The sequence below is a fragment of the Cyanistes caeruleus genome, chromosome 4 (genome assembly GCF_971803275.1).
Source record: "Cyanistes caeruleus chromosome 4, bCyaCae1.hap1.1, whole genome shotgun sequence".
NCBI classification, from domain to species: Eukaryota; Metazoa; Chordata; class Aves; order Passeriformes; family Paridae; genus Cyanistes; species Cyanistes caeruleus.
Window position 1 is genome coordinate 5,751,567 of NC_141704.1, and position 20,235 is coordinate 5,771,801.

The 20,235-nt window shown below is 39.0% G+C and overlaps 1 protein-coding gene across 8 annotated transcripts in view; it reads left to right on the top strand.

Annotated features, from left to right (window-relative positions):
• The window catches only part of CELF2 (CUGBP Elav-like family member 2), a 451,050-nt gene that overhangs the window by 71,266 nt on the left and 359,549 nt on the right, over positions 1-20,235 (top strand). For 5 of the 8 annotated variants that reach the window (XM_023918759.2, XM_023918760.2, XM_023918756.2 and 2 more), the window contains exon 1: positions 4,376-4,807. The exons of 1 other annotated variant lie outside the window; for it this stretch is intronic. In XM_023918759.2, the coding sequence (XP_023774527.1) occupies positions 4,755-4,807 (53 nt within the window). In that variant the 5' untranslated portion in view covers positions 4,376-4,754. Of the gene's footprint in view, positions 1-4,207; positions 4,808-20,235 lie in introns of those variants that run through there. 2 more of the 8 variants (XM_086886453.1, XM_086886463.1) reach the window with 2 other exon arrangements.

A 20,235-nucleotide genomic window follows, 5' to 3' on the forward strand; every position in this document is an offset into this window, starting at 1 on the left:
GGTTACAGTTCCCAATTCCCAAAGAGTAATTGTCAGCTGGATTTATGCCTGTTTGTGACTGCTCTTCCTCTGGTTCTGTACAAGCACCAGTGCATGACTTTGAGAATTTCTTAGACTTGGGACTTGAAATTTCTTTTCTCCCAAATTATATACTTCACCAAGAAAGAATGGACTAGCTTTTAAATATTCATAATAATACTTGGACTTACTTATACCAGTTCTAAGAGTAAGATCTTTAATTATTTTTTTTCCATCAAAATTATTTAATTCAGCCAGAATTTTTTCACACATCCAGGCCATGATCCAGTGCTCAAGCTCCCAAGTTAAGGCAGCATCTTGCCAACTTTAAAACATTTGGCTGGTCAGCAAGAAAGAAAAAGCTGCTTGTAAAGCACTGGAATGCATTTTCAATTAGTCACTCCATTGCTTAAAAGGCGAGGCATTAGAGACTGGGAGGAGAAGCAGGGGGATGGAAAGGCTGATGGGGAGGGACAGCATGAGACAGTCTGGAGAAGAGCCTTTATCAGCCCCCAACAGCAGCCCTGAAGTTGGAGGCCACTCTTTAAAACTGAGCTTTTGTTTAGCAACAGGCTCCCCAGGGAGAGTGAGGTTTTCCTGGTAAAAGACCAAGATTTCTTTCAAATAACTTAATATTGCTTTGTATGAAAGAGCAACAGAAAATATGTATTGGGAAGATGCTAGAAGGTTATTTATTTCTCTATTATTGCCTGATAACCAGGCTTCTGGGCACCCTGACTAAAAGGTTGTGCTCTGGCAGACCTTCCTTGGCTCCTAAAATATTTTGAGTGAGATAACAGCCTTGAAAGAAGATTAAATAACGAACCCAAACTGCTTACTATACTTGGTTTATTATCCTGCCCAACACTGTGAAGTTCGCAGTCCAATAGCATTCTGGTATGGAAAGAGCTGGGGGAGAAAAAAAAATCTCATTACATAAAATCATCTTTCTAATGCTCAGTAGCCATAACTGCTTTTGCTTTTTTAAACACTTTGTCCTGTACTTGACCTTCAAATGTTTGTAGCTAGCTGATCTGGAACTTTTTTGACTCCACAGCTGTCTAAACTAAGGATGATGACATTGCTTAGAGATCCTTTTGTGTATGTGTGTATACAGGAATGCTGTTTTCAAAAGTGTGTATTCATCTATATATATAGATATAGACATATATTTCTTTTTTTGTTTTACTTTAACATTACTCAAAATCTTGGAAAGCATGTACTTCTTTATCATGTTAACTGAGAACCAAAAAGTTCTCACTGGGGTGACATGTTAAGGCATGAAAGACCCAAATTACACAATAGGCTGGATTTCAGCAGGTAGAGAAAATTTTGGGGGTTGTTGCCTTCTGGCTAGCTGTAATAAATTTTCTTAAGTAATATTTCACAGATGTGCTGGTGGTTTCCTGGCAAACAAGCTGAAGATCGTAGGAAATTTCTTTACTCAAAGCATAAAAATAAAAGTTTTGAATACAAAGTCCTCATCCCTAACAGAAAAAACATTTGGCTAAAAGCTGGGCTGGAGACCTCTATCTAAGCACAAGAGTTAAAATAATTTTACAGTGAGTTTCTGTTTCTGTTTTATTTGTTTTCTCCTACTATAGCTACATGCTGTATGAAACACGTGAAGCTGTTTTGGAAAATCCATTGCCTGTCGCAAGTTCCTCTGTGCTAAACTTGATCTCGTAGTTTTATTTTTAGAAAGCTTATAGTTGCTGTCCTCAGTGTTGTAGGAAAAGCTGGCAAAGTTCCAGCAAGGTCCTGCAAAATGGAGACATAGCTTTTGTTCCAGACACAAGAATTTGTGATTAAAAAAATAGAAATAACCACAATAAGTGCAAAAGGGAAAGGAATATCTACTCCTACAGTATAGTTTTCGTGTGGCTATGTTGGCAGAAATAAAGGAGCATTTTCTGTGGGAAGACAGTGAAAAATGTATCTATGGAAAGTATAAGATGTACTTGTTAGAGATAAAATTCTTGAAATAGACATAATTTGTGGGATTGTGGAAGGAACGGAGTAAGACCCTGAACACCTTGGTGCACTGGGGTATAAAGACAGAGCATCTGCCTCTTTCTCACCTTGGCCTGCAAGAGGATGTGACAAGGACACAAACTTGGCTTGTCAATGTGTCAGGAGAGGTCAGGGCATTTTGATTTTTGTTTTATTTGCAGGCTAAGCTTGAAGCCTTTCTTAATTCAAGACTGATCAACAATATATTTGCACTATACTAAATATTCAGTGAGAAGTTTACATGGGAAAATAGGTGAATGTAGCTCTAAAACCAGCAAATGTGGCAACGGGGCAACCATTGATACCTTCCCCAGCCTCAAACAAGGGATTAACATCTATAACAGTTGTATACAAACTTCTGTGAGGAAAGAAAGATGTCGACCAATCTCTTTTTATTTGCTTTCTGTGCTAAAAAAAAAAAAAAAAAAAGAAAAGAAAGTTTGCTCTGTTCCACAAAGAAACAACTGAATTTAGTTTTCCATTACAAGCATATGGCCCACCTCCTGTAGTTAAATAAATAGAGGGCCCAAAGTTTCCAGAGCTGGATAAAAGCCTTATCTCTGCAGAATTTCTCAGATATGTGTATCAGGTGAGAAACACCCTGTGCCCTGCTGGTTTTAAGAGAGGTGGAACATCTGTAACCCCCAGTTGTCCTCCACCCTCCTGCCCCAGATCTGCACCTGCAATCTCACCATCAGCTGTCTCTGATGTGTTTATCCTCTCTACACCCCTCTGAGACAAAGCAAAACTGTTGGAAGCATTGCCTAGGGGAGGATGTAAAATTCCAAAGTCTGAACTTGAGGCCTGACTCGATAAACTGATCAACAGATTCAGCCCCACGGGCTGAGCCAGGAGCTTCACCTGGCTGAGGCAGGAGATGGCTCTGGGTTTCTCCTAAATGAGGGGTCACTGATGCTCTGGCCTTTGAGCAAAGAAGGCATTTTGTACCAGGGTAATTTAGAACTGGTTGTGTCTGTCTGACCACTATCAGCTGCCTGCTGTCTGGCATGCAAAATGGTCACATTCTCTTTTTTTGGGGGGTGGGAAGCCTCAGTGTCACCTTCTGGCCAGGGCATGACTGAGCTGCTTTGTGCAGCCAGCAAGGTCGGGGCTCAGGCTGCCCTAACCCAGCCTGCAGCTGACCAGGGAGCCTGAAATGGTTCAAGCACAACTCGAGTTTCATCTCACCAAAGAAGGAGGCAGTGGAAGACTTAGAAGTTTATTATGTCTTATAATGCTTCTTTATTATGTTTATTGTATCACACACTACCAGGTCTCCCAAATCTCTCTGTGACCATCATATTACTGCTTTTTTTAACATACAAGGGCTGACCTTAACTTCTTTTTTTTATTATTTTTTTTTTCTTTTTTATTTTTTTTTTTTATTTTGGAGGGGGAGAGAGAGAGAGAGAGAGAACTGCTGGCAGAGGGAAACTAGGAGAACTAGGAGCATATGCCTGTGATAAAAATATCAAAGTAGAAGTATTTGCCAATTGGGGTAGTTTCATTCTGACTGAACACTTCATAAGGTACCGTTTTGCTTTTTTTCCCCTAAAGAATTTTAATTTGGGAATTTCAAGAAATCCTAATGAACTGGCAGAGCTCAAGGAGAGGTTACAATCATTTGCAGGATGAATGGAAAACATTTAGAAGGGAAAAATTGCAAGAGAAATATTTAAATGGAGGAAAATCAATGTCAAAAGTATAACAGAAACACAAAAGGAGCCAATCAGCTCAATTTTCCTAAGTAAATACACACTATCAGCAGTTACACAATTTTTCAGATCATCATAGTAATCTGGAGGATGCTTTATCATTTATTTTTTAAGTAGTAAAAAAAAAGAAATTGATTTAATGGAACTATATAGACACCTTCTCCCCTTTCAAACATCCAAAGGGTTACATCTGGCTTTGCATGATTAGACTTTTTATTATTCCTCCATAATAGCAGTCTTGCTTTAGATCAGTGCATTTCAAGCACAGCTTCTGTGTTTAAGTCTATCAATTCTAATGGATTTAAAGAACAGAGAGGGGGGAGAAAGATTATTCTGTATTCTAAAGGTTGTGAACTGCTTTTAATGCGTGTGTCTGTCTCTCCATATGGGGGTGAGGGACAAGGGGAGGAGGGAAGGGTGGGAGAGGAGTTGCATTAGAAAGTCCCTCCTTTAAAAGTGTCAAACTCCAATCTGCACAGAACAGGGGAAGGGAGACCACCAACAACCCTCAGAAAATAATATAAAAACGAACCTCAAAGGCAGAAGAAAATACCCAAAAGGAGAAGACTGCAGCTTGCAGTAATCTGTAAATGATTGCTGGCAAAGACTGGAGGCTTCGAGCTTGAGCTGTGTTTGTTCCAAAAGAAAGCCAAGAAGGACGGTGTTAATAAAGAGAGATTTAACTGAGGGCTGTGCTTGGAATAAAGTGGACTACAAAAAGGTCAAATTTGATCAGTTGGAGCAGATTACAAGGGCTTTAAAAGGTAGTGGTGAAGAAATGAAACTGGGACTGTGAAGCAATATAGCACAAGATTGATTTTGGGGGTGGAGAGAAGCTGGGACAAGTGCTTATCAGCTTGAGAAGGAGGAAGAGCTGTGCTGGGTTTGTTGTCATTCCCACACTGAGTAGAGTACTTGCTGCTTTTGTGGTTAGCCTTCCCTGCCGTGGTTTTTCTTTTTTCTTTTTCTCATTTTTAATATACATATTTTATTATTGCTATTCCTACAATGGTGTCTATAATCTCTGACTTGGATCCTCTGAAAAGCTGGAAAGTTTTAAGGTAGGCCTATGTTTTCTTCTGTTTGGTACAGGCATTTTGGGTTTAGCCCTAAATTAACTGGAGCTTGAGTTATAATCGAAATGCGAGCCCTGGGCTTAAGTAAGAAAGGAGTTTCTGGTAATTAGAGCCCTTTTAAGACACAGCAAAACCTTTGAACAGATGTTTAGAGGGACCCGGGAGAGAATTTTTAAATATACTTCTCAGTGTTACAGTGCAGTGAGGAATTCTTTTTTTTTTTTTTTTTTTTTTTCTCTTATTTCTTTTTAAGGAGAGATTGCTCTGTAAATTCAAGCTAATAGTAAAGGCTCACACCAGTTGCAACAGCAGCGTTAACTCTCTGCTTTCCTTGCTGTGCTCTGCATGGAAATGAATGGGAAACTCCAGAGAAGCAAAAACAAACAGTATGAAAGTTGATCAAAAAGTGGAAAATAGTCTTGGGGGAAGGAAGGGGGACTTGTTTCATGTTGTTGTTGAAACTTTCACACTTTGTTGCCCCTCTTAAGGCATGTGTTTGGCACTTAAAAGTTGCTACTTTTTTAACCTTCAGCACCAATGTTTAGGGGTTTTTTTGATTTGTATATTGAAAAGTGGTAATTTGAACTGCTAAAAATTATAAGTGGGGAAAAAATATCCCCATTAATGTTTGCTGCAGATATTGAAGATCCACAATGCTAAATGTTTGTGTTTAATGCTGCTGTAAGCGCCTGGTTTTGCCTTATTGAGAATCCAGATGTATAAAAGTTTGCAGATGGTTTGCAGAAACTTCAGTAAGACATTGGAAACATCTGGGAGTGTAGATGGCAAAATTATAAAATCACTTAAATATAAAGTTGCATAGATACCCCTCAGCTTTTTTGCAAAACATGAAGCTGCCTGCACCCAGTAATTTTTTGAGTAAATTACAAGGATTGGGGGCTATGAATTGTGTTACTATTATGCTATATATGTAATAATAATATTTTAAAGTATACTTTAGATTCTTGGTAATTTTTTTTTAAAAAAAACTTACTTTGTTCTGAATTGAAAAAGGAAAAACAACAATTCAGAGTCAAAGTATAAAGTCTGCTTACATGACTAAGGTTTTTTTTTTCCTTACTGAGCTTTCTATTTTAGGAGTTTAAAATTCTCTGACCATTTTCTGAGCCTCTGTGTAGGACTGGGCACTGAGACCCTCCGTCCTCCCCTGTGGCGTGAGACTTGGCACAGGGGGCTTATTGCAAGTTTATTTTATTTTATTTTTCAAGTCATTTGGGACTATCAGCCCAGAATGATGAGTTTCTATTCGACTCCAAAAGTTCAGAGTGGATGTTCACCCAAACCCAGGGCTAGGAGTGGCACCTGGGCTGGGGCTCACCCTGCACTAGGGCAGAGACCAGAGCCAGGGAGGCTTCACCACCAGCAAATGCCACTGAAGTGCTTTTGCAGAGCCCCATTACAGTGTGTGTGCTCCAGAAAAGCTATTCTAGAAATTATTTTAAGCTCTATGAGACTATTTCTGATTTCTCTGGGAGACAGCTCAGGTGATGCCAGGTTTGTGCAAAGTTAAAGGAAAACACAGAGGACATTAAAGTCAAGATTTAAGGAAGAGACAATGTTGCCCTCTCAAAGAATCCTGTTTTCTTGAAAAAAGTTTTTACATACCTGTTAAAGAAATACCTCCCAGGCACTTTTTCCCTACAGCATGCCTGAAGTTTCCCAACTTTGTGTGTGAATCTGGAGACTGGAGCTGTATGGACACAGAGCAGGTCAAAGATGTGATTAAGTCTGGACATTTCTGTGTAGTTTCTGTGTATGATTAGAGCAGCAACTCTGCACAGATGAGACATTGTGCAGTGCCACTGCAGGATGAAGAAGGTTAAGAGGTGGGAAAAGGCAATAGGTAATAGGAGCAGAATGATCACTGAAAGAAAAGAGAAAAAGAGCTAGAAGTCATCACATAGCTCATATGGCTTGTGACTTATTGAGCTGCAATGCCACTTCTACCTTTCCTTATAAATTTTAGTTCCTCTTCTGTGGGACAATTTCCAACCTGTTTGAGGCCTCTGAAGTTCCTGGTTTTACTGTGTCCCCAATGAAGGCTGTAGCTAATATTTATAAGAAATAGACGAATGTTTCTTTCTGTTTATTTTAGGTGCACAAACCAATTCTCTCAGACTCAAATGAGTCGATGTAACAAATACCACCACCAACTCTAAACTAGTGTCCTATACTGGTAAATCCTCAATTTTGTTTACTTTCTGCACCCCTGTAATTTATTCTGTGACTCCATCACAGTTTGAGGCCTGATTAGCCAGGAAAAGACTGAAGGGTGCAGATCCTGTGGAGGCAGCAGGTGGGAATATTTTCATTGGGACTTCATAATCCCCAGGGGCTCAGAGCAGCCTTGGTGCTGGTTATCCCCAAGTCAGCTGAGCTCTAGCTCCTCTGCCCTGCTCCCCAAACCCTCTGGAAGCCCTTCCCATAACCTCTGAACAAAGGTGATAATGAAGGGAAAGGTACAATATAGCAACAGGCAAGGCTGTGCTGGTGGTGAAGCCTAAAAGGAGGGAGAGGTTGTGTTGGAGCATGACAGGGGATTTTGCTGGACTTCACCCAGCTGAGCTGAGAGAACTAGCAGAGGTATAAAATAAATGGCAATATGATGTGTGTACATATAATATTACATCAGGCCTCCCTCTTTGGTTCTGACTGTCTGGAGTAGGACAGTGAGAGCTGCAATAATTTCTGGTTAGTCTCAGCTTCCTCTGGGTGCAAGAGCCCAAAACACAGTTTCATGTGCATTTTCTTCCATTGGATTTATTCAGAGTGGTCTGAGTACCAAAGTTACTGGAAAAAGAATGAATGGATTTTTTTATTTCTTCCTTCCTCCTGTTGTCTCCTCTGGGATAAGCTCCCAGCATAAGATCTATGCTGTGACATGAGCACAGCATTGCCTGATCTGCCTGTTCACAGTGCTGACTGCAATATGCACCATGTCCTCTTGTATTCCTTGGAGCCAGGAGAAACTGGCAAAACTTCAAGCCTTCAAAAAGAGAAAAAAACCTTCAAAGCCTTCCCAGTAAATGGTGTGTGCTTGCCCACCCCTCTACAGAGCAGGACACAGAAATCTCATTTACCATCTTCAAAATGAGATGGGAGCTGGGATTGAGACCCGCTAGTGCATGAGACCAAAACCAGCTGCCTTGATTCTAGAAAAGTCTCTAATCCCTGTTTAGAACTGCTGGCATGTGGTTTTGTTCCTCATATGTGACAGGGACAATGGTTTCTGAAGCAACCTGTTCTCTGGGCCCCTACAGCAGCAAAAGCAAAGCAGTAGCCTGGCAAGGAGAGACACAAAGAGAAAAAAAAAAATTAAGTCCTCTAGGCCACATCTCCTCTGCTGCTTTTTTGCCTTGATTTGGCTCCAAAAGGGCTAAATTCAGCACTGTAAATCATATGAGTTACCTATGCAGGGAAAATCTTGTACCCCTTTGCATTCCTGTCTGAAGAAATATGTGACCTTTCTATGGCACATTGCTAGGAACAAAAATTAAAAGTCAGTTTAAACTTGACTTTGCAACCTCAAGGTGAAGTCCAAGGAAAGAGTAGGAGTTTTTACTCAGAGGAAGGGTCAGCCTCCAGCCTGGGAAGCAGGGAATCTTGGTGTCTGCTCTGCATGCAGATGATTGGAATTTCACAAGTCCTATTGAACCGGCCCGTCCAACTTGGCTGCTGGAGTTGGGAACATCTTGTTTGCAGCGCGTCATGTGTCAGGCGGATGTACCAATTCAAATGTTCTCTCCAAAATGTCTTTTTCCACCACACACACCATCCAAACAGCCTGCTAATGGTTTGGCTTTTCAGGAAAAAAAAAAAAAAAGAAAAAAGAAAAAGTGATTTTCATGCTTGGCAAATCAGCCCAGGAGGAGCAATTTCAGCATTATGACCTGTTCTGGGCAAATATTCCTATCCCTACATCCACCCCTGTGACTGCCTGGGAATTGAGGGGGGTTAAATAGCTTCAAAATGTTCAAACTGGGGAGGGTGGGAGGAAAGCAGACAGAACAGCTCAAATTTGGCTGTGGGCACAGAACAATAAATTGAGCAAAACTTAAGATAAGGCATTCTGTATTTTATTCAGTATCTGAACAGACCAGTTAATGCATGGACCCCCAACACATAGCTGCTTAGAAAAATGACTAAATAAAGCAAATATTTCACTTGTGCTTTACTCTGAGGATCTGGACGATGATCTCTTCATCCAGTACTCAAAAAACAAAAGAAAACAAGCCCTGAAATTTGGCCCAGGGACATAATGCTGGACTCCATCACCACCATGAAATACAGAAAATGGAATTTCAGATGTCAGTGGAGAATACAAATTCCCTCATAATTGCCACAATATGCTTGGTTTATAAAAAAAAAATAAATAAGCGTGGAAAGAGGGTGTGTGTATCTTGTAATAACTAAAAACACATTTTAGAAATGGCTTTCCAGTTTACCAATCCAAAAATACAGATGGTGTCAGAGATGGCATTGAAAGGGGTGTTAGTGAGGGTTACACACGTCCCAAGTCATGACACAGATGAGAATCACCAGGGGGATGGTGGCTGCTGCCAAGCTCTGATAAGCTAAATATGAGCAGCAAAACACAGTGTGGATTCTTCTGCTTTCAGTTTGAATGTGTAACTCTACAATCACTCAAGTGAATAATACCGGGATGAAAAATCAGAGCCAGCTGTATTGAAGTATGAATTTTTAATTTTTTTTCATGATTTCTTATTTGTGCCTCCTTTGTACTTTGTAGAGGACAATATGGGAAGCTTTTCTTGGTTTGTTTTCTTAGATTTTTTTTCCCCCTTAAAAAGGCAGGACCTATGGGATGATGCAAGAAGTAAAGATAACAGAAAACAGCAGATTAGGATGTAACACACTCCTGCATCCATTGCTGATGGCTGAGAAAGTCATCCAGTCCTCCTCTAAGCCTCTGCAGATTTATTCTTGCATCTTTATTTTCCCCTGATTAAAATTCACTATCACTCCTTTCAATAAGAGGTTATTCTTCACCATTTTGCTAAAAACAATCCACTTTTCATATCAAGCCTGTGTACAAGCTCATTACATCTTGTTCATTTGGACATGAGTTGTTAAATCTTCCAGGTGCTTTATGGGGGATTTAAACATCCAATTCAAATGAATGATCTCTCACAAAGAGGTTTACTTACTGCTGCTGCCATGTTCTCTTGCCTAATTATTTGAATTGCCCTAACCCCTAAAATATAATATGAAATGACTGCACCAGCAGCACAGCTGCCTAGCCAGAGTCTGTGACAGTGAGGTGCAGTAACATTCTGCCAGCCACCTAGTGATCCACAGTTCAGCAACTTGTGCCAGCAGCCATGGCTTTTCCTTGATGGTTCCTTCCTCCATGAATTGACCTGACTGGTTTTGCAATTTTAACTTTGAGTCCAGAACATCTGTCAGCAAAGAAATTTTGTGGTTGGCACGCTGACAGCAGTTGTTAACAAAGCAATGCACAGGAAGGGCTCTTCTGCATGTAAACTTGTCTTGCATCCATGTTTTGGGAGATGTGGAAAGTGTTTGGAGTGGATTCCCTGCTAAAGCCTTGAGCCACTGACTTCAGGCTCCCTCCTCCTGAGAGGAGGTGGAGGTTGTGTTGTTTCTTCACCTATTAAATCCCAGAATTTGACTCCTGGCTGGTGATTACTCACACCCAGTTACACAGGTGCACGTGCTGCACGATGCAGGTGAAAGCAGGATCATCCTTTCCAGCACACCTTACTTAATGATGCTTTCCTCTACCATTCCACTGTCTTCATCTCTTAAATCAGTGGCAGTCCTAATGTACTCCTGCAGGTCTTTCCTAACCAGCCCATTCAAATTTTAAGCTTTGTCTGGTTCTGCACTCATTGGAACTGAAATAAGGAGGAAGTACACAGGAAGGTAACTGGGCAGTGGCAGCCTTACATTGTCCTTGAGAGATGAGGCAGTAATTGCATGCTTTTCCCAGAAGTTCTGTGTTAGTTTTGAAGTGTTAGTTAATATCTGTGTGCCCCAGCTCCCAGAAGTAAAATGGACCTGTTAATACCTGTCTTATTTACTTTGGTTATAAGATTTTCATGGCTATACAGATGTACAGCTCTGTCCTATAAAACCCACAGCACTGGGGGCTCAGCCTTGGGCTGGGCTTTTCATCACCTGCCCTCATAACAATAATTTATTTAACTGAAACTAGAATTTAATTCTTTTGAGGTAAAATAATTCCTTGTTGTTTACTAAAACCCTTTCTTTGTTATTTGTGCTTTGCAAGATAGCACCAAGGACGAGCCACACAAATTCCTTGCACTCACCGGCTTTTTTTCCAAGGAGTTGTTAGGCTTTGTTTTTATTGAAGAGAGCTTCATTAAAGATCCCTTGCACCTCTGCTAGTCCCAAGGTGCTGTACCAAGGAAGGAGAAATGGAAGGTGAAACCAGAGAGATTTGTAGTCTTTGTTGCTAAGATTTTCCTTTGCTTGACCTGTGAAAGAGATGAATTTTTTATCTCTTAGGAAAATGCTGTAACTATTTCCTTTGGATGTTGTCTGGTGGGTATCAGTGTCTCCCAACAAACCTGTTCAGACTTCAGGAGCTCTAATATTCCTGAAAAATGCTCTGTGGCACTAAAAAAAACCCCATACAATAACCTAGGTATTACCATCTAACTTCTTTTATATGAGCAGTTGAACATGCTTCTACTGATATACCCTTATTTTTCTTAATAAAAAAACCCCAAACCTAATCTTATATTAATTTCATTTTTATATAACTTTCTCAGTTTTGTTTTTTTTTTTGATTCTGTGTGTTTCCTCATGTTTCATCACAAGTGATAGAAATTCCACTTTTTTTTTCCCCTCATCTGTGTAAGTCCATGCATTCCTGGAATATAGAGGGATGTTGTGATCATTCACTTGTTCTTGAGTTGATCCCAAGCTGGTTTTACTGGACCACTTTGTTGCAGAACACCTGTTGACCTGCAGACACTGACTTTTTTTGTTGCAGTTCATTTACTTTTTACAACTGAGTTTTAAAAGTGAAGATTTTTCTAAAGATAAAAAATATTGGGAGGTTCAGTGACTATCACAATTGTACTCTCTTTTGTAGAATGGATGGATTTCAGATTATTGGGAAAATTTGTCTTGTCAGTTGTGCTGGATTTTTTTTTTTTCTTCTTGTTAAATTGCCTGTAGCCAGTTATCTTCTAGAAACATGGTGTATAGATAATTTTCATCTGTTAAAGAATTAATGTACTTGTTCAGGTAATTTTGCAATACTCTTCAGTAGTAGAAGACTAATTTTCATTTTAACATACCTGAATGGCTGAGTACATTTATATATTAAATCAGTAGATGAATTGAACCAGAGCTTTGTTGGGGTTGAAAATCTTGGTATGACTTTTGAGTGATTTGATTAAGGATATTCCACCCAAGGATTTGTAAGATACTATGGAAAGCTTTAAAGGAAGGAGAGGTTAGGGGTTTTTCCTTTAGTTTTAAGATTCTGAGTTTTATATTGGATTCTTGGTTTCCAGGTCCCAAAGAAAACAGTAATCTTATAGAAAAGACTTAAATGAGCCTTTGAAGTGGTGGACATTTCAATTCTGAAAAAATATGTAGTGTTAATAACAGTTCTCTGCAAAGAATAGGCTATAAATCCACAATTTAATTAATCTCCACGTGTCATCCAAGCACAACTCTACCTGTTACACTAATCCTGAACTAGGAGGCACTGGCAGATCTCAAGCTGAGACTACCTAATTTTGCAAATAGTAACTAAAATCACCTTCAAGCATTTTTGCAATGAATTTAATATCTCGATCTCTTAGGATGCAATTATTCCTTGTTTTGAGCAAGCAAGGGGTTACTGCATATTAATCAGAGGTGGTTTCTTGTTACTGTGAGGTTTGCATAGATTTCCATACAACTTACTTCAGGAAGTACTGGGTCAAATACCTGTTAGATATCTGAACCTCAATTTTTATGTACCCTTTCAGTAGAGGTGCTGGGAATGTTGGCTGGCTTGGCACATCATAACTGAACATCTTTTCTGCCCTGGTGTGGTCTTGGGGAAGAACTTTGGTGTTTCTGGCACTGCAGAAACTCAGGGGGGTCTCTGTAGTCCTTGGACTTCCCCCTTGTTGGAAAAACTGACCTTGCCAAGAGTTGTGAAATGTTATTGACTGGGGTCAGGTTTCAGCTGGAGATGCCAAAATAAAGGATTTATGTAGCCTGGGAGGAATTACGAGCTTGGAAGGAGGAGATAGGTATTAAAGGTCTCAGACAGGGTGATGGGGAGAAAAGTGTTTAAATACTGATGTAAACTTTCATTGACTCCAAGAGGAATTAATTGGCAGGGTCTTTTATGTGACTTTTGGGGTTAGATTTCCAGCTGACTCAAACTGACAAAACTCCATTGAGCAAGACCTAGACTTAGAGTAACTGGGAGTTTGAGCCCATGTGTTTTGCAGAAGACTTAACATCTTTCTCTTTATACATAAAATTTCTGGATCTAATAGAAGAAAGAAATGTCTCGGTCAAAGAACTTACTGTATTAATTAATTCCAGCCTGTGTTTTTGATGCCCAGCTTTACTCTATCTAAAGTCTGGACTCTAAAACCTCTTGGGAATAAAGTTACATTAAGTTTTAATTTTCTAGCTATTTTTTCCTGTGTTTAAAAGAAACAGATGACCCAACTCTTTGCTCTTTAGTTAGCCTTCAAGTAGACTAATAAATCTGCCATAATCTATGAACAAACTTAAACCCATGACATTGCAGGCTGCAGACAAGCTGAATAAACTAACTACATAAATTGCATATGAACTTTAAATCATTGGGAAGCAGTGATAGGAGAAACCAAATTTGCTGCATTGCAAAGTATGTTCTTAGCTACTTATTTGAGCTGAAACTTTCCTGATTTTTGTAAATGTGGTGGGGGTGGAGGGCTGAGTTTGGGTTTGGTTTGGGGGAGTTTTTTGGTTGTTGTTTTTGGGAATTTCTTCTCATTCCTGCATAAGCTGTTTGTATTTTTAAACCAGAGCAACATGATTTTGTACATCTAGCTGTGGGACTGCTCTTAACTGAGTTTAGATCTCCCTGCTGTTCACTGTAGCGAGTCACGGCTACATCTGTGGGCAGCAAGTTGCTCTGTTTAACATGAGATTCATTAAAATCTGTGGTTAGTGAGAGCTTACATCTTGCATACAGTTATTATAAGTGGAACTGCAGAGTCTTGGTACGTGATGCCCCAAAACTGGCTAGATTACTATTTTATGTGGACTTTGTGTTCTCCTCATATTTGCTCTCAGTTTTTTTTCATAAGAAAAATTTAAAAGCAGTTTCAGCTCTTCACACCCAAGAGAAAAAGCAAGTTCCTCACTGAGATGTCCCCTAACTTAAAAGTACCTTATGTAGCAATAGTTTCTGCAGTAAACAACTATATGAATTTTTCTATCTGAGCCTAGGCTGCAGTTATTGTATTTTACATCCTTTCTTCTGCATCTTATCTGCAGATAGTATACAACCAGGCACAGCAGAGTGTCCAGCAACAGAAATAGGCAATTATTCTTGACGTGACAAAATAGCCCAAAAAAAAATCTGATCTGCTGCAAAGAAAATTTTGTTGTTCACATTTGTGTGGTTGAATAAAGGTAAAAAGAAGAATGAGTGTGGATGAAGCTGCAGGTCCAGGTCCAGGAGGCATGAGTCTCTCTTATTCATATGCACACGAGAAATTACCTTGGCCAGAATTATTTTTGTTGCAATTACAGATGTTTACTGGGTATGCATCACAGCACAAAAGTCCTAGGAGAAGACCTTGGTTAATTTGCAGAGGGGGAAAAATCCCCAACAAAACAAATCAATCAAACAGACAAACAAAAAAAAAAAAAAAAACAAAGCCAAAACTAAAAAACCCAAAACATCATAGCCACTGTTCAAGAAAAATAAAGGACCTGAAAACAAAATGCCCCTTAAAGTACAGGAACCCTGCTTGAATGTATAGTGTACCTGTATTAATCTGACTGTACTGATTTCTGCCTTGTTTTCCCATTAAAAGCTCTGCAAACTATTACAAGGTTGATTGTACATCCTGTATGGGCAAATCATGTCATGGATTAAATTTAAGCAGTTATTATGAAAATACAATCTACAACAGGGGGAAAATAAACTGTGTTGATGCAGATGAGCCATGTATACAGTGAGCTTGGGATTTGGACATGAATCAATGTTGGGCTCCAGGTTGCAACACCATAAAACATGACAATCTGAAGGAAACAACAAGTTCTGTATTTATTTTATCTTCCCCCCCATTTTTCCTTATAATACACACCAGCAGCCTGACCACACAGGAAGTTTGCACAAATCTACATGGTGAAAGTGGGATGAGGAAGAAGAATGAGCTCTGCAACAAAGGGTTGGGCATGTTTTATTTCTTCAGCAGCTGGAAGCTTAGTGTGGCACTGTGGAATAAAACCAACTTTTCAGGGAGGAAGCTGTATAATCAGCATGTATGATGGGCCCTTAAAATGTGATGATCTGGAACAGAGCAGTTACCTATATATGGTATCTTTGTATTGCCTCAGTAGGAGCTGCCAATTTTGAATTCCTTCAGGAAGATGGTAAAAAATGTGCTTGAACCAAGGGGTTGCAGCATGAGTTAGATGAAAGTTTCAGACCCAGAAGGACTCCCTTCTGAGGAGTGTTTAATTAGGGAAGCAAAGGGTTGCATAAAATAGCCAGCTCTTCTCAGAAATGGTGACTTGAGGCTTCTGTTTGAATTTTTTCATAACACAAAGGAGAAACAAAAATCTTTTGAAAGATTTAAAATCAATAACCCACATGGCAATTAGCTCACAGGACTCTGTGCCAGTAGATACTCTGAAGGCCAAATCCTGAGAATTGGGAAAAAAAAAAAATACATTTTTATGGGTGTTGAGAACATCTACAATCAGATAGGATTAAAATGGATGGGGAAGGCTGTAAATCCTCATGTTTTGGTCAACTACTGTCCGAGGTCAAGGGGAATCTTTCCTTATTTGGCAACATATCACTATCCATGGAGGTTTTTTGTACCTCTTAGGGATGGAAGGTCACATAAAACAAACTCCTGTCCGATCCAATGAGACAATTGCTGTTATACAAGAGCGTTAAAATCCTACTCATTGAATTTTCCTTCCTACTACTGAATTCTAACAACATTTACTCTATTGATGCAATGCATGAAAAAAAGAAAGAGCAAACCTTTCAAGCCTTATGTTACTAAAGATTTTTTTTTCTTTTTTTTTTTAACATCATTGTATACAGGGTCTTAACCATTTTTTGGACCAGTGAGTTTCACTGGGTAATTTTGCACTGAATTAAAATAATTAGTCATCACTGTTTGAACTTTGTGTACTCTCAGATAGGTAAATTATACACTTTAGCAGGTCAGCATGTATTCTGACATTGTTATGGGAAAGATTTGCATAAGGAAAATATAGACTTCCCTCCCTCCCCCTTCCCATGATAAAAATCTCAGCGCACAATAGCTGTACTGCCACATGTCATGGGGACATTGTGTAAACTACAGAGTTACAAATTTGTCAGCCTAACCAAATGTCTGAAGGAATAATGTCATATTTCATGTTGTATTTCATCTGCAAGCCTGGTCTGTTTTAACCTTGATTTGTGTGGCAGCTAGCCATACCAACAGCTTGTGCATGGCTGATTATAAACAACTTTATTTTAATGTAACAAGATTCTCATTTAATTCCTGTGAGCTTGATGCAATGGTGATCAAAGCTAAATGCAGACCTCTCTAAGGTAAAGGATTAGATCACACTGACCAGAAAATACAGGGTCCTGAAGATTTCAAGATCACAATCTTTTGTAGGTTGTAATTGAAATTTTCTAAAGCTGAATAGTGCAATTAAAATATTGTGAATTATGTTCACAGGGAGCCTTGGTATAATTTAGATATAGTTTTGGTTTTAATTTAATTCCATTTTTGTATGGAAGTACTTGTATGTTCAACCAAGGCTTATTCATTTAGTATTGCAAGTTATTCTTTCTCCATATTATTTTTACTCTTTAAGAATGAAAAATTTATTTTGCAAGAACTGGAGTCCTTGAAATCTGCTTTCTTTTTACAGGGATAGTGTGTGCATCTTGGTTGGACTGTGTCATGCTGAATCAAACACAGATTCATACTTGGTGGGGCTAGGGGGGTCCTGCTTTGGGATTTTTTGTTGTTTCTGGTGGTTTCAGTGTTAGAGTTGTTTAGTGGAGCTTTTATTTTTTTTCTTTTCATTATTATTATTTTCTTGATCTTTTTGATTGTTTCATTTTCCTTGGCATGGATTTTATTTTGGGATTTTTCTGGGGGAGGAGGGTCTGCTTTGAGGGGTTTTTTGGATGATGATGGTCAGGATAGGGTGTTGATGTTCTAGAGGATTAAAAGTGTCCTTGTTGAAGCAGTGTGCCTGAGAGTTTTCTGTCTTTACCTGACTGCCTATTTTTGGGAGGCTTAAGACAATTTAGTACTTTTGAGATTACCACGTCCTTGCCAAGCATCTCAGAAGCTGAACAAGAAGTTCAAGGAAGGTGGGAGGGATTAAGCTGACATTCGTATGTGACTGTATTTACACATCTGATTCCTGAACAGGGTGGAAAGAGACCACAGCGTTCATTTTATTTTTAAATCAACAATAGCCAACCTAAGTCCATAAATGTCAAATTTGATGGGCCAAATTGAAACCTGAGTTGAACCTTTGAGTGGCTCTTAAGCTTGTGGTGAAGTGAATCAAATTGCAGGAATGATTCTTAACTCAATTGTCCCTTTAAACTCCTGCTGCTTTGCAACTTTGCCTTTCTTCTTAGCAAATAGCTGATTTTGAGCACTTCTCCTTTCCCTCCTGTGGCAAAAATATAACTTTTAACTTCAAACAGAATCAAAACATGTTACATAAACATGGTTGGTAAAGTTTAGAAAAAAAATTGGGGTTTACAATTTTTTTTTCTTCCCCTCAAGTCTTCATTCATTATTATGATTCTTGTTTGTTTGAGAGAGCAACAATACAAATTGTGAACGTTAATTTTCTGTGCAGTGTTAGGAGGAGGTGGGAAACAGCAGTAATAGCCCAAGGTCCTACATTATGTGTTTGATATTTGTGTCACAGGGCAATATGGTGCTGCCCATTATCCTGGTGCTGGGAAATCTTTAGGAATACAGATAATGAATCCAGTGCTGTCAGTTTTCATCGTTAAAAATTTCCTTGGCTCTGAGGAAAATCATTATGTGAATGGGGATTTACCCAGGGAAAAGGCACAGATGATCATGTGCACACAAAGATACTTAAGGTCAATAAGCTTTTTTTTTTTTTTCCCAATCACAAGGTAAAAATGCAGAAATTTGTGAATATGTTCTTTTTAAATGTATATAAAATCATATTGTGGAACTTTCTTCATCTTTAGACTATTGCAGAATCTTAGAGCTTGCATTGAGACCTTCTTGTTTTTGTGGTTGTCAGTTCATGAGTTTTTGAAACAGGAGCCACACAAAGATTTCTGATTTCCCAGTGATGTAGAAACTACTCTTCTAAAATCCACATCAGTTTCTGACCAAACTTTCACTTCTACTTCAGCTGTGAGGTTTTTCCCTCACTCTGGGCAATTTGTAATATAAATGTTTCCTGGTTCCAAATGGGAAGCATCAATCCCATTTCTGGGACAAATTTTCATGGTTCTTTCAAATGTGTACTATTGAAACCAAATAAAACTCCTGCCCAACACCCACAGAAGAAATCAGCTTGCAAAGGTTTCTGACAGTGTGCTCCAGGGAAAGATTTTATATAATTTAAAATAGTTTAACTCTAGTTCTTTTGTATTCTCATGCTCATGGCTTGCTGTTTTAAAGACCTGTTATTTTTAAGACTCCATACCAGTGTTAATCAATTTTAGCTGCATGTCCCCAGATTATGTATGAAGACAATATATTTATGCTTTTATTTGTCAAAAAAAGCTCTATGCCAAACCAAGGTCTTAATAATCAGGCAGTGCTGGGTGGGGATTTTTTTTGTTTAGCTGTGTTTGTCCTGGAGATTGTTAGGCTGAAGTATTTGTTTAAAAGAAACAAAATGAAAATGAGGGTCTATAGCCAAGTTTTCAAATGATCCTCTTTCTCACTGGCAGTCATTGAGACAGGAAAAGTGATGGCTAGTGATTCAAAAATCCTTCATGCTCTCATTTTTTGGCATTTGAGCTCCTAAGAGAGTCTGGCCTTTTTCCTGCATCCTGAGATTAGCTGAAGCACTGGTTTTGTGAGGTTTTTTTTTACAATCTACACAGTCCAAAATTACAACATTTGTTGGGAAGTTTTTAAGACTTTTTTTGCCCAGGCATCTCCTTCGAGATGTTGGCCACCTTTAACCATTTGTGACTTCAAAGAGTGTTGATGATTGAGTTTTGTACAGGCATATCATACCAGAAACAGCCCTCAGTCTGGGGAAGTGCACTTTCCTTAGGTTGTGAACCTCTCCTGACATTTCTTCTCAGTGAGCCTCAATTGTTTCTAATCCTGTATTTAACTTTCCTGCGAACTTTGGTTTGGCAGAGGAATGTATTTGCTTGTTTGGGGCAGGCTGTGTTTTACTGCTTTGCTCGAATTTCTTAGTGTTCTCCAAAATCACAGTGACTTGGGAATCTTGCCAGTGTTTTAGACTTCAAATAGTGATAGTAAGATTTGTGTGCTCATTTGAGGCTTACATAAAAGCTAAAGCTAATATTTGTGGGCATGATTAAATGTGTTTGGTATTTTGGAGGGGAGGGATGTATCTAGCTTATGAGTTATGCTTGCTGCCTTGTGGGGATTCTTATGAAATGTAGCAGCAGCTCAACAGGTTACCTAGCAGAGGGTGAGTTAATGCATAATGCTGATACTCATAAATCAGAAGATTAATGCCTGCCTTACACCTCTTAATAAAAACAGCAGAGAACAACAATCTTATCAACATACATGTAATCTGTAAACAAGCATTTTAGTCAAATACAAACAGATTTTTATCATTATCCTGCTCCAAACCATGTGACTTTGCAGTGAAGTACTTGCAGGAGATGAGTTAATACATGTTTGACAACAGTTGCAGCCAAAAAAAAAAAAAAAAAAATCATTAATGCTAACATGAGCAAGATAATTGGGATTTGTGGGGGAGTGAATGTCCAGATTTGAACTTTTGAACTGCCAAGCCTGTTGCTTCCTCTCAGCAACTGCTACAGGCTGCTTGTAATTTTTTTGTGAACACCCAGACTTAAGGAAAAAAGTGGAATGTGCTAAATCTTCCAGTTAGTAGAGATAGCAGTGATGGATCAATTAGCAAGCTGGTCGCTTCCTCTCCTTCTGCATATAAACTGTTTTCAA